This window comes from Gymnogyps californianus, chromosome 7 (genome assembly GCF_018139145.2).
Source record: "Gymnogyps californianus isolate 813 chromosome 7, ASM1813914v2, whole genome shotgun sequence".
In the NCBI taxonomy this organism is placed as follows: Eukaryota; Metazoa; Chordata; class Aves; order Accipitriformes; family Cathartidae; genus Gymnogyps; species Gymnogyps californianus.
The window spans coordinates 3,609,481-3,622,412 of NC_059477.1; the positions used below are offsets into that span (position 1 = coordinate 3,609,481).

Consider the following 12,932-nt stretch of genomic DNA (forward strand, 5'->3'; position numbering starts at 1 on the left):
GAGCAAGAAGATGGACAGGCAATGCAGAGTAGCTGATGTACCAGAAATCCATCTTTGAACGTTAGCTGCTTGGTACCTCTGTTGGCAGCTGGTCCCTGATTTTCTGAACTGGGCAAGTACCGTGGAGGCGAAGGTCATGGTATTCTTTACCTCTTTGGTTTTTGCTTGAGTATATGCACATCGAGGGAGAGGGGGAGGCCTCCCAGATAAATCATCTTGAAGATAAAGGGGACTGCTAGATGTTATGTTCAAAATCTAATAATTTAAATATAATATGCCAGCTACCATTGAGTGAAATGTGTGCCATTAGAGAGGGGGAGGAGATGGTGTCTCAGGAGGAATTACCTACAAAATGTATCTTTTGTAAAGTTACACAATTGAAAACGGTTTTTGGCATTTTCCCTGCGGTATCTAACGGATACAAGAAAAGATCTAGCTTGTCCCTTTTTTCATTGGTTTTGACTTTCAAAGACAGCAACGTATCAAAATCAGTCTTTTTATGGTCTAACATGAAACCAAGAAATGATGAGATGAACTAAAACCAAGATTCATATTTGCTGCTGTTATGTTACCCATTTTGTTTTGAGCAGGGACAGCCTGCTGATGTGTGCTGCAGTGAGCAGCACTCTGAGTGTAGAAGACTTTTGTCTTTCAGAATAGCTCCGTAGCTCCGAATGTTCGCTGGGTTTTCTGCTCAATACCTGGTGGCACATGTAGCCTGTAGCCCAGGTTTGTGCATTACCGCGAATTCAGAGCTAGCCTGAAATGCTTTCAAAAGCAGTAGCTGAAGAAACTTTTTTTTTTTTTCCTTCTTATTCAGCAAGTAATAGTGAAAGGCCTTGGTCAGTATTTCCTTTATTACGGAAAAGAACAGTGCACCTGTCCCCCTCAAAATCAGTATTGCAGGCTGGTGTCTTCTAAATCCTACGTTTATTCACTGTCCCAACAGCCTGTCCCCAGCAGTATCCCTCTTCTGAGAAAGAGAGGAAGGCATTTCTCAATATTTTTTGTTGTTGTTATTGTTGTTTTCTCATGATGCAAAATAAATGGACAGATCTGGAGAAGGAGTATTATCCAACCTGCTATTGATCTGACAGTTGGATTCTTGCAGGCTGTTCGGAATGGCTGCTTGGGGCTGCTGGTGTGAGTTCATGGGATGTCTTCCCACCCTCCAAGTACAGTTTACCCCTTTCATTTGCATCAGGATTAATTACTTGCTGGGCCACACATCATGCAAATCATTCAGGTTAAAACCAGCTGCTTCTCACCCCATGCTCCCCTCCAAATAGGAAGAGACAGCCAGGATCTGTGGCTGACTAGGGGATGTTAGGTCAACTGTGCCACTGGAGCAGCACCCTAGTTAGCAATACCTTGAGTCAACCGCAACTCCAGGGTAATGAGAATAGTCGTTTGACTTACAAACAGGCCTGTACAATAGCAGAAGACACTGGTAACCACCACCACCACCCCCCCCTCGCTGTGTCCTGCTCTCTGCCAGGCCTTCCCAGGGCCCAGCTCCTCGCCTCAGCCCACTCTTAAGCTCCTTTGCCTGTGAAAGCCGTGAATTGGTGCAGTGAGTAGCCTGGGAATCATGTTACCAAAGTTAAATTTAAGTGAGATGAATGTCACACTCTAATTATTCATTGTAATATCTTTGTATGTGAAATAAGGATAATCACTGTTCAGATGAGAATTTTAATTAGTTGCTTCATGTCCTAATTCAGTAGATTGCTCTTTTCTGCTCACCTGTTCTCAAGGTCCTCAGATCCTTGATTTGTTGGAAAAATGTCTCCTAAATGCAAAATTAAGGTGACTCTGCAGAGATTTCTATTAAAGCTAAAGTAAGTTTTCTGTGTTAAGGTGGGGTTTTAAGATAAGTGAAACCTAAGAGACCTTCATCTATACATGCAGAAAACTTTTCTACATGAATAGCAATTTTAGCGAACTAATTTCTTCTGTGGTCTTGTAAATCCTGCTGCCAGCACGTCATCTGTCCCAGTGGGGTGCACAGATGTCCCTAATGAGGGAAGAGAGAACTGATGGTGAGATCAGATTTGAAGGTTCATCCCAAAATGCTGACATCCATTTTGCAGGGGAAGGGGTCGGGGGAAGCTGATGGGCATCCTTACTGGAAACTGGAGGGGGTGTCCTTTCTGCAGGCAGGCATATTTCACCCCACAGCAGTGGTTGTGTTAGAGAAAGGTACTTAGCTGTGTGCATGACTAAGTTATTTTCAGGATCAAGGTACGTTATTTTGCCCCTTTGGAGTCAGTAAGTTTGGGCTAATTTTGTAGTGGCCTAGAGTTTTCCTTCTGCATCAGTCCTCGTTCTCTTTCCAGTCCTTAGAACTTCATTTCTTGATCTCTGCCGACCTGTGACTCCCAGCCCTATCTCCAAGTCTGAGTATCTCTGACCTTTCTTTTACTGTTTGTTCTCCTTGCTTTCTTCATTGACCTTTATTTTTCTTCCCTATCTTTCATCTTTTACAGAATTTCTGTCTTAAGCTTCCTTTCCTTCCCATATAGATATGTGAAATTGTTTTATTATTTTGAAGGGGTTTATACTTGTAAATTTTTGTTACTCTTGATAGTTTACAAAAATGTGGTTTGTTTGTTGGGTTTGTTTATTTTGTTTTTCCATATCAATGCTCAGGTGTAACGATGTTGGGTATGTTACAAATGGCTAAAAAAAAAAAAAAAAGGATAGGACTTGAGGAGGTTCAGAATGAATGCATAGAACTGCTGAACTGGGATGTCACTTTAAGATCTATGTTTGGGTGTTGCATCAGAAGTCAAGGTAAAGGTTTTATTCTGTGCTCTAGAATGACTGCTGGTATATGGGAACTTGTATACCCAGGAGGGGAATGACATACCACATTGTTACTAGCTAATGGACTGTACATGTCTGCCATATAGAGGGACTTTCATTTGAAAACTTCAGTTTTCCCCATGATTTGATTCAATACAGACTCTTTATTCCCTTTACTGCGTGCGTTAACAAGAAAAAAGGGGGAACCACAAGACTTGGGCCTGTTCAGGATTTAACAACAATTGAGGACTGGTATTTTTAAAGCTTTTCAAAAATACTTAAGTCTGTCAACAGAATTTAGTTGGTAGAAGCCCACCAGCCTTTTATCTGTAACTTGTCAATTGCTTTCCTTAAGTTTATGAAAAGACCACCTTCTTGAGTGACCTTTGGATTTTAACCATTTAATTAACAGGCCAGACCTTAGATGTGGAGTTGAGCTCTGAAAACCCTGGGTTCTGCACAGGTGACTGCTTGCTGGCAAGGGAGGCAAGCTAAATAAACCTACAGTAAACATACACGTCAAACTTGTGAAGTAAGACCTGTCTGAGGTCAATATATCCTCTTCTAATAAGTATATTTGAATGCTATGTTCCAGTGTACTTCTGTTGAGGTGTACCTGAACAAACTAAGGTTGTTAATTAATGAGGTAAAGTAATTTTAGTGATAAGAAAATTTGTGAGTACCTGCTAAAATGCTTTCACATTCTGCACCCCTTAATAGGGAAGAAAAAACCCAAGTGATTTGGTTACTTGCTTTCTAGTTCTTTTTTCCAGTTGTCTCATTCTGTAGCGTGCACTTTATTAACGAATGCCACACGTATCCATGTGCTGATCTGTAGCACTTCCGAGTTCAAGTGTAGCACAACAGTTGGTCCACATTGCCCATCGCCTGCTTGATGTTTGACCAGGAGAATTGACTGTGAAGGATTAAAGAGAAAAGAATGTTTTACCAGGCTGCTGTGTTTGAAACAAAAATAATTTAATGGGCAAATGTTTTTCTGGTCGTAATACTGGAGATAACACACAATGTCATTGCCATGCTGTTTAGTAACAGAAGTGAAGATTTAAAGTGCTGAGAATATGCATAGCTATGATTATAGGTGTTTACAGTATTTTCATTATGTTAAACTGTAAAAATTTGTGAGATTTTGTGTTGCAGTTGTGTTTGACCCTAGAGTTCTTGCATGCTAACCTAAAGTAGAAGATTAGCCTCTTTGCATGCAGCTGGGTGCTGCTACTGCCGTGACAAGCATGTTCTGTGAGAATGACATAACCTCCCCTGGCTGCAGCCCCTTCCCAGCCCTGTCTGTGGCCTCATTTCCTGTGGTACGTGCATAACTACCTTCATCATTAGTTTCACTAACCTTAACGGTTCGGTCTTATATCAGATGCACTCTGAAATGTGCGGCTCGACCGAATCAGCACTGAACTTTCAGTTTTCTCTTTCAGACAGGCTGAAAAAACTCATTGATGAACGAGAATCCTTACTAGACCAGGTAATCACAGGAAAACTGAAATGCCGTGTGTTTACTAAATCTATTGTAAGAACAGTATAGATTAAGAAAATCAAAATAGCCCTAATGTAAGGTATTGAACAGCAGTGCCATTGCCTTTCAGAACGTGTGCTGGGTTGCTCTCGCTGAGGACTTACTGCGTTGCTTGCCACTTTAGTCTTCCTCTGAAACATTTCTCCTGCGTGTTAACTCAGGATACAGGGGAAGAAAGATATGGCCCAGTGCGCCTGTTCCATGTTGCTAACCAGTCACGTTCAGCGTCCTCAGTCACCTAAAACTCCTTCTCCAGGACTATTTCTGAAAAATAATGCTTCAGATTGGCCAAGCCCAAGGGAAAAACAAATATGGTCCAGAAATTGTAGAAGCAAATTTTATCTCCAGGAGTAAGCCTTCCGGATTGCTGGGTCTGTGGGTAATGGGCCATTCAGAAAGATATGCTGGAGGAATTACAGTAGATGGGTAGATAGCAGTTTATAAAGTAATTATTGCTGGTACCATGATATTCTATAGCAGATACAAAGTTTATTCAAAAAAGCTTTAGCTGATCTGTTTCTCTCCAGGATGCTCTATGCTTTCATTTGTGGACTACATCCTTGACCTTGAGACTTCACATACAACCAAACACAGTTTTGGGGTTTGAAGAATGTTTTACGTGAATGTGCCTGCAGAACATTTATGGCTTTTCTAATAAAACAGTCTTCTTCCACTCGTTATGTTTGGTCCTGAATTTATGCATAAGCGCTGGTGCTTAAAATATAGTCATTTGCCAAAAGAATTTCTAGGAAATTATTTTGTAACAAAAGATTTTTTGCGATTTAGGTTTAAAAAAAATATAATTGGTTTTATAATACTTGAGTGAATTTGAGTACTGAGCCACAATTTTCCCTTACTGATTTTAATAACTAATTATTTTGTGTCCTTCAGGTTAAAAAATTAAAGGGACAACTGGAAGAAAAGCAAAAGAATAGCAAGATGGAAAATACACAGTCAGAAGATGAAGTTCTGGAAAATGGGACAGATATGCACATGATTGACCTCCAAAGTGAGCTGCATTTTGATTTTAAGGGAACTTTTGTGCCTGCATGTGAGTGAGAAAATGTATCTGTACAATAACCACATGGCTCTAAGTAAAAATGAGCCTTCGGCTCTAAGAGAGCTTCAAACTGGGAGCCAGCCGTGCACCTCTACTAGAGGTGAGGGAACGATTATCCTTTGTTTGAGCAAGATTGCAATTGGAAGTCTCCTTTATGTTCCCCAGGAGAGCTGGGGTGAGTTCCTGGTTAATTCTGCTTTCAGAGTGGTCAGAAGGGAATCGGGCAAGACTGGGAATAGCGCCTATCTGCTGGGCACTTTTTTGGCAGAGACCACTTGCTACTCTGCCGCTGCCCCAAGTAGATTCCTGTAGCATGGAAATTTTGTGACAGACTTGTTAGAAGACACTGTTAACACTTGTTCTGACGTCTCTGATAAATCTGCAATTCTTTTAGGAGATGCCAACAGACAGATCAGTGATCTCAAATTTAAACTAGCAAAGTCTGAGCAAGAGATAACAGCATTGGAGCAGAATGTAAGTTTTTGGCTTGTTCTGTTTGTTTAGGCATGGTGAGAATGCAAAGAGAAAGTGTATTTTATTATATGATAAATGAAATCATGATTACTGTGGTTTTTCCCTTAAAATAAGAAGCAGGAGAGTTGGAGCATCAGGGCTACTGCACTTAAGTCATAAAGACTAAAATGCTTTCATTTATGTATGGGGAAGAGCGAATATATTACGCAGCTTTACTGAAGGAAAAATGTTCAAAGACAAAGGTATATTGAGAGCACTTACTGAACGCTTCAGAACAATTTCTTATGCCTAGCTATTGACAATTTTTAAATGGCTCCTGGCATATGATGTAGTATATATGGATTTTATACAAGACTGTTCAATTTTGACTGTTTGCTCTTGTCCAGAGTATGCCAGCGATACTCTTGCTAAGATAAATTTAGTCAATGGACTGTATTTTTTTGTTGCTGGAAGCATATTAAATATGGATATGTATAAAAGGTCTGGAGTAAGTTACCATGGCCAGGCTTCCTTGGTATATTTTTTTTTTCTCTCTCAAAATATGCCTTTCTTTTATTGAAGAAAAGTGAGCATCTCTCTGGTTATTGCTTAACTACTAGTGGAAGAGTAAAGCCTCAGAGTAACTTCTTGGTACAGCTTTTAATTCAAAAAATTTGCCTTCACCTTAGGTAATACGATTGGAAGGTCAGGTAGCCCGATACAAAACTGCTGCTGAAAATGCTGAAAGAGTAGAAGATGAACTGAAAGCAGAGAAACGCAAACTACAGAGAGAGGTAACCCTAAACGCAGACTGTCATAGGCTAGCAGTCAGCCTGCACCGTGTGGGAGGAGACCTGTCTGTCTGGTGCATTTTAGAGGAGGAGCTAACCTTCTTGGTAGAGCAAAGAATAAACGTCTACTTTTTTTATTGCTTTAGTTATTCATTCTAAACGTGTAACCAAACATTCAGCACTCAAACTGGAGTAACAGTCACAACTGTGAGCTCCCGCTGCCATTTCACCATTCCTTCCTAAACTGACTCGTAATGCCTCACTTTGTGCCAGAGTTGGTTCTCCGGAGCACACTCAAGTTCTACTTGGACAACTTGAATCTAGAAGCAGCGTTCAAGTGCTCAGGTTTGCGTGCTGCTTTGCAGCTGTGAATGTTCACATGGTTTGACATTCATCAAGCTGAAGAACTCCTATTTCTACTTTGCTGTCCTCGTCCTTTGTTGTACCTGAAGGCTTGTTACTTCGGGTGTTATAAATTCTGGGTTTGTAAATACAAATCACTGGTCTTTTTAGAACATGTGATTCAGAAATTACAGCAGTAGAAAGCTGGAAATCCTGCTGTAAAGTTAATTTGGGCACTTCATTATTTAAGCACAGTGCCACAGCTTACCAGGAATGATAGTCTAAACTTTCAAGCTTCAGAGTCTAAACTTGAGTGCTAAATGGATGTGAATCGTTCTTATTGAGCCTGTTTTTCTTACTCTGTCCATCTGTTCATGCCTGTTTGCTGTAGTGTGTCGGTCCACAGACTCTGTCCATGTTTCTCTCTCTTAAAACATTGCATCTTCAAGCTCTCTGTGATTTTGACCTTATTTGTCTTACCAAACTTCATGTTCTCTCCAAGTAGCTGCTACAACGAGCTTAAATGCATTTGTCAGCTTCTTTCACACCTGCCTCCTGAGTTTTTTTGGGGTGTTTTTCAGTGTGGCTCTTTGCTTTTTCTGAATACTCCTTCTGCTCTGCTGCCTATAAATACTGCTCTGTGCAGTCCACCTCTCTCTCCCTACCCCCATCCTGTGGTGGCTTTTATAGAAAACTAAGGCACCAAAGTCACGGCTGTGGCTGTAGTTCCGGGAACCAGAAACATAAAGGCCAGGCAGCGAGACAGGCGTATGTCACCCAGCAGATATCTCTGAGCATCCGTGCCTCTGTTGTTGAGGCAAACTCTGAGCCATTTGTTCAACATTCTGTAAATACCTTGGATTCTTGGCACCATGCTTAGAAAATATCTCTGTGTGTGGCCTTCAAAGCAGTTACACAACATTTAAGTCCGCTAATAGGAATTTTCAGCTGCTTTATCTTGTAAGGAAATTCCAGCAATACGGTTAGTTAGCGTTGGTAACTACAAACCTTGCTTTATCTTTGGAAAGGGAAAACACTGTGAAAGTTACAGGGGGGTTTTTTTTCTGCTTCCTTCCTTCAGCTTCGTTCAGCATTGGATAAAACCGAAGAGCTTGAAGTCAGCAATGGTCATCTAGTAAAACGCTTGGAGAAGATGAAAGCCAACCGGAGCGCTTTACTGTCTCAGCAATAACCACCACCTTTTGATGGAAACTACTACTACTTGACAGAATCAGAACAACGTTGCAGATGCTTCTGTCTCTTGCTGTCCGGGATGCTTTGTGTCATGCCTTCTGAGAACAGACAACCCCAACATTTGCTACGTGCCACCCAGCTGTGGTTCTCTCTACGCGGATTCAAACCTACTGCACTATATACATAGGAGTAGCTGATCCAAATGGCTGTGCCTGCGGGAGCCCTTCTACACCGTTCTTTAGGTACATTTGAAGTACAATATCCGTCTACCGTATAAGAAGCACATTGGGCATCGCGTTAAGTTCTCCATCCAGAAGGCACAGCAGCCACTTACTGCCGTTTAAAATGGCATTCAAAGGAAACACTTTAACTGGACTGGAATTTTGTGTCTTGCTGGAAATTTGAAGAAAAAAAAAAACCAAACAAAAAAACACTGTAAGTTTTGGACTTTCTCATGACAGTATCTGTAATTTAGTGACTACAGTAGAGTTATTCATAGTAGGTTTTTCATTTACAAATCACTGTGGAACCACAAGCCATTACAAAGCAAAACTCCTTCAGTGGAAACCATGGAAGAAGATGGTCTTGGAAGCAAAAGTGACCTTAAATGACTTTGCCAATAAAACAAAGGTGTTTGGAGGGATTTTTGCACCAGTGGAATCATAAGACTATTTTATTTCAGGGTAAATAGGCAATAGCTTCATTGAATTTTCAACTTTTATTTGTATTATTTAATCCCTGCTCTTGGAGTTGAAGTAAACTACTTTTAAAGGATGTAAAGTTGCATTAATAAACCAGCATAAGGCCGTGTTTTAAGAAATGGTGGGTTTTGCACTTAGGTCACTCACTTTGGTGCATTTGTCAAAGCAAGTGTCATTTGCTTAAACAAAATATGTAATAGGTTTTTTACATCAGAAACTATCTACTGGTCCATGAACTACTAGGAAACTATGCCGCTACAAAATACAAGTCTAATTTTTAAAAAAGTAACTGATAAGTAAAGAAGCACTTTAGAAAATATTACTGCCTATGGTTTTTCTACAAATACAGAAGTAGCGATTTCCTTCTAAGGTCATTATAAAGGTTTTCCACTTTCCGTGAAAAATAACGTAACCAATTAAGATGTTGCAGGCAATTTATTATACACAGCTAGCACCACTACAGCTCTGGTTTATTGGAAATTATTCTGAATGTACTACTCAAAGGAGAACAGCAGTCACCTGAAGAATAAAGCTGTCCTTCCCCCTTCAGCCCTAACAGAAAAGCTTGCGAGTAAGGGAGGCGACCAGTCCCTTAGGAATCTGCTCACGCTATGAAGCAGCATCTCCTGTTTGACAGGAGCAACCTTCTGTCGATGCTGACTGCCTCAATAGATACAGTTCTATCAAGCCAAATCCAGACCCGGGAGACCATTTTTTCTTAACTTGGTCTTTAGACTTTCCGGTCCAGATCTTTCCCTAGCCTCTTCCTCGCAGACTGGAGGTCAGAGTATAAACCGCTGCTATTTTCAACGTAAGGGGATCGCTGGTATCTTCTTAGAGCACCTTCACAAATTAAATGAACAAAAAGCAGTGTCTGAATGAGTTTCTCTGGTTTGGCTAGAAAATAACACCTTTCTCTTCATCTCTTCTGAGTGCACCCGAAATTTAGGAATGAAGTACTGAAATTAATAGTCCAGGAAAAGGATGAAGAAGGCTTTCTTTGTGCCCCTGGGGAAATAAGTATGTCCTTGTTGACCGAATGTGGTGGAACATGGGGATGAAAGGAATCTTTTAAATGAAATTTCCACTCCAGCTAGGGCTTTGGGTTCTTTTTCTTGGTTTTTGAGAGGAACATTCAGGTGCAGAGCCGGGTTTCTTGTGGAATACCTCAAAATCGCTGTGGATACCAATGTACAATTTTCTGTGGTTGACTTGTGTAATTTCTGGTGTACAAAGCCTCTGGGGCCTAAAAAATGAACTAAGGGTTTTTCAGAATGCGAACAAACGCGCTAAATACAACATCTTACTAAGTGATGATAAGGTGTGTGATTGCCACTAGTCATCTTTTTATTTGTAGTAGCGGTGAAAACTGTCTCTCCCGGCAAGATTCAGGAGAAACAACCTAGCAACTAAGCATTGGTCCAAAAGGCTAAAAATAATACTTTGCTCGTCAAGAAGCAACGTGTTTATCATTTCAAAGTAGATCGCATCTCGCACCCCATAAGCATTAACCTCATGACAGAAATCAGATGTGTATTTCAACCTGGATATGCTCTTAGTAGAAATCTTCGTGTGTGATAAAGTAGCTGAATGTTGAAGCCACATTTCCCCCCCCCCCCCCCCCCCCCCCCTAACTTGCAGTATGACTTAGCTTTAGAATAAGGGAAGAAAAAGTACTGGTTGGTTTACTGCAAACTGTTTTATGTTTTCTTGTGAAGAATGTACAACAACAGGGCTTCGAATGGTAATAATAGCACATGCCCCGGTCCTTTTAATTGAGCTCCAAACAAGAGAGCCTCGGTACCCAGCCTGCTGACTCAGAGCGGAGCCGAGGTGGTGGCAGCCTGGCGAGGAACAGCTCCTGGGGGAACCAGGACGGGTTTTCCTAGAATTTGTATTTAAAATTGTTATCCTTTGTTTTATTTCTAAATGTTAAATAATTTTATTGTTTGCAAATGGAATGTTACCCAAAATGTTTTTGTTTTGTTTTGTTTTTTCAATCAAACTGTTAGGAGATACAAGAGTGGAAAAGGAAATCCATGAGCAGAACTCGCCAATAAAAATGTCACTTGTTTGGGTAGTTTTTATGGAGTGGTCTGTCATGATGATGTTACTGGTAAAAGTTCTCTCGGAAAATACAGACTTTTTGGATGATACTGGTGTTAACAGCTCATTTTCCTTTTTAATGTATTGCTGCAGACACACAAACGTGAGCAACACTGGTTGTAAAAGTACAGAGGCAGGGGCTTATGTGACTGAGAGCACTGGTGTGAGACACACCTCCAAATATTAACATTTTTAATGGCACGGTGCACTTGGGGAGGGGGAGGACAGGGACAGTGTCCCATCAGGAGAAATTTGAATGGTGCTGCTGATCGGATTCATTCTCCACTTAAGAGTATTTATGGTGAACATGTAGGTAACCCACATAGTAACTTTCCCTGGAAGAATCCTTCACAACAGGAGGCACTTTGGTTCATCAGAAACGTGTCAATTGTAGTATTGGATTTCATCTTGCACTGATCATGGCTGTTGCCATAGATCACTTACATGAAATATACTCAGGAGGAGGTTAGTGCTTGTCTCTGCTTTAAATGCTCTAAACGATTGTATGGGTTTGGGGGTTTGTTTTAGGCAGTTAAGTGATGTTTTGCTCGCTTTATTAAGAACTTCATGTGTTTAAAGGAAGGAGTAGGGCCCAGAACCAACCTTGTAAAAACAACGTGCGTTCACGACCGGTAACCTGTGTAGCGGGTATTCACCGGGTGATGTTCCCCCTCTCCACTGCCCGTAGTGGACTCTTTCACAGACTGAAAGCCTTCTAGCGGCTGGTAGGTTTCCGTAACCGCACAAGAAGACACGCTGACTGCTGTCCCCCCCGGCAGGCTGCGGGTTTGGGCGTTCTGCGCGAAGCGCTGGGAGAACCCCGCGCCGCCCTGAGGGAAGAGGAGAAGGCCCCGCCGCCTCTGAGGAGACCTGCCCGCGGGGGCGTCGAGGGGGGAGGAGGGGGGAGGGCGCAGCACGCTATTGGCGCAGGCGCCGCGCCGGCCAATCAGGCGCTGGAAACTCTTCCGGTCGCGGCCAATGGGCTGGAGGCGCGGGCGGGGAGCGGCGGCTGGCGGCCGCGGAGCGCGTGCTCGACGGGGCCGTTGTCGCCCGGGCGGGGCGGTAGGCGCGGGGTGCGGGTAACAGGCCGGGGGGGCTCGGCTCCGGTACGGGGGTGTTACGGGGCGGGGGGGGGGGTGCTTCGTTTGGGCATCGGGAAGGTCGCTCAGCCTTCCCTGGAGCCGGGGTGAGGGCTGTGAGCCGCGGTTCCCTGCCTAGGGGTTCCCCCTGGTCGAGCGAGGGCACCGGGCTGCTCTAAGGGCTTCCCCCCCGTCCTCCCCAGGGGCTCGGCTGTGGCTCCCCACGCTGCGCCGCCACGTGGAAGCTGCGCTTTAATGTCGGTGCTGGTTTCTGACCGACTTGGCTGTTGTTAAGCGTCCAGCTGTGTCATCGGTAGTAACAGCAACGTTATTGTTACTTATCTAGGACATAGGTAGAGCTATTTTGATTCTTGTTGCTTAACTTGTTCTTAAGGAAAAAGTAGGAGGGGGGGGAAAGTCACTCCTCTGTGATAATATGTTGTGATTTATGTATAGGTATCTGACGTGTGCTTTGGTAGTGTTATGACAAGACTTTTTGTTTTCACAGATACAGTTGCTCAAAACTTCAGTTAGGAGATGAAGGTAAAGTTGGTGTAATAAGAAAGCTAATGTTTTTGAAACAAAAATAACTGTAGAAGTGCATAATGAAATCATGGTAAGGGTTTTTTTGGAGGGTGACTGACTTCCATTGATGACTTCTGTTAAACGGTTTAAATTATTTTTCTTAAGTGATTTTAAATGATGTCATTTTAATGATGATCCTTAGCAGACGAGAATCGGTGGATGCGGATTTGAGAGACAAGCTGTTTTTCCCTGTGAGAAAGGGCTGTCATGACGTTATCTCTTAGGGGTCCATGCTGCAAACCTTCCTGTGCAGATACAGGCCTGGGT

The 12,932-nt window shown here is 42.4% G+C and overlaps 2 protein-coding genes across 2 annotated transcripts in view; both read left to right on the forward strand.

Annotated features, from left to right (window-relative positions):
- The window catches only part of LRRFIP1 (LRR binding FLII interacting protein 1), a 116,419-nt gene extending 105,919 nt beyond the window's left edge, over window positions 1–10,500 (forward strand). The window contains exons 21-25 of the mRNA XM_050899965.1: window positions 4,257–4,303; window positions 5,246–5,363; window positions 5,809–5,888; window positions 6,557–6,661; window positions 8,082–10,500. Coding sequence (XP_050755922.1) covers window positions 4,257–4,303; window positions 5,246–5,363; window positions 5,809–5,888; window positions 6,557–6,661; window positions 8,082–8,192 — 461 coding nt within the window. The 3' untranslated portion in view covers window positions 8,193–10,500. The remainder of the gene's footprint in view (window positions 1–4,256; window positions 4,304–5,245; window positions 5,364–5,808; window positions 5,889–6,556; window positions 6,662–8,081) is intronic.
- A 1,529-nt stretch (window positions 10,501–12,029) lies between these two features.
- RBM44 (RNA binding motif protein 44) overlaps window positions 12,030–12,932 on the forward strand; it is a 47,050-nt gene continuing 46,147 nt past the window's right edge. Inside the window, exons 1-2 of the mRNA XM_050899966.1 lie at window positions 12,030–12,063; window positions 12,589–12,623. The gene's annotated coding sequence lies outside the window, so the exon portion shown is untranslated. The remainder of the gene's footprint in view (window positions 12,064–12,588; window positions 12,624–12,932) is intronic.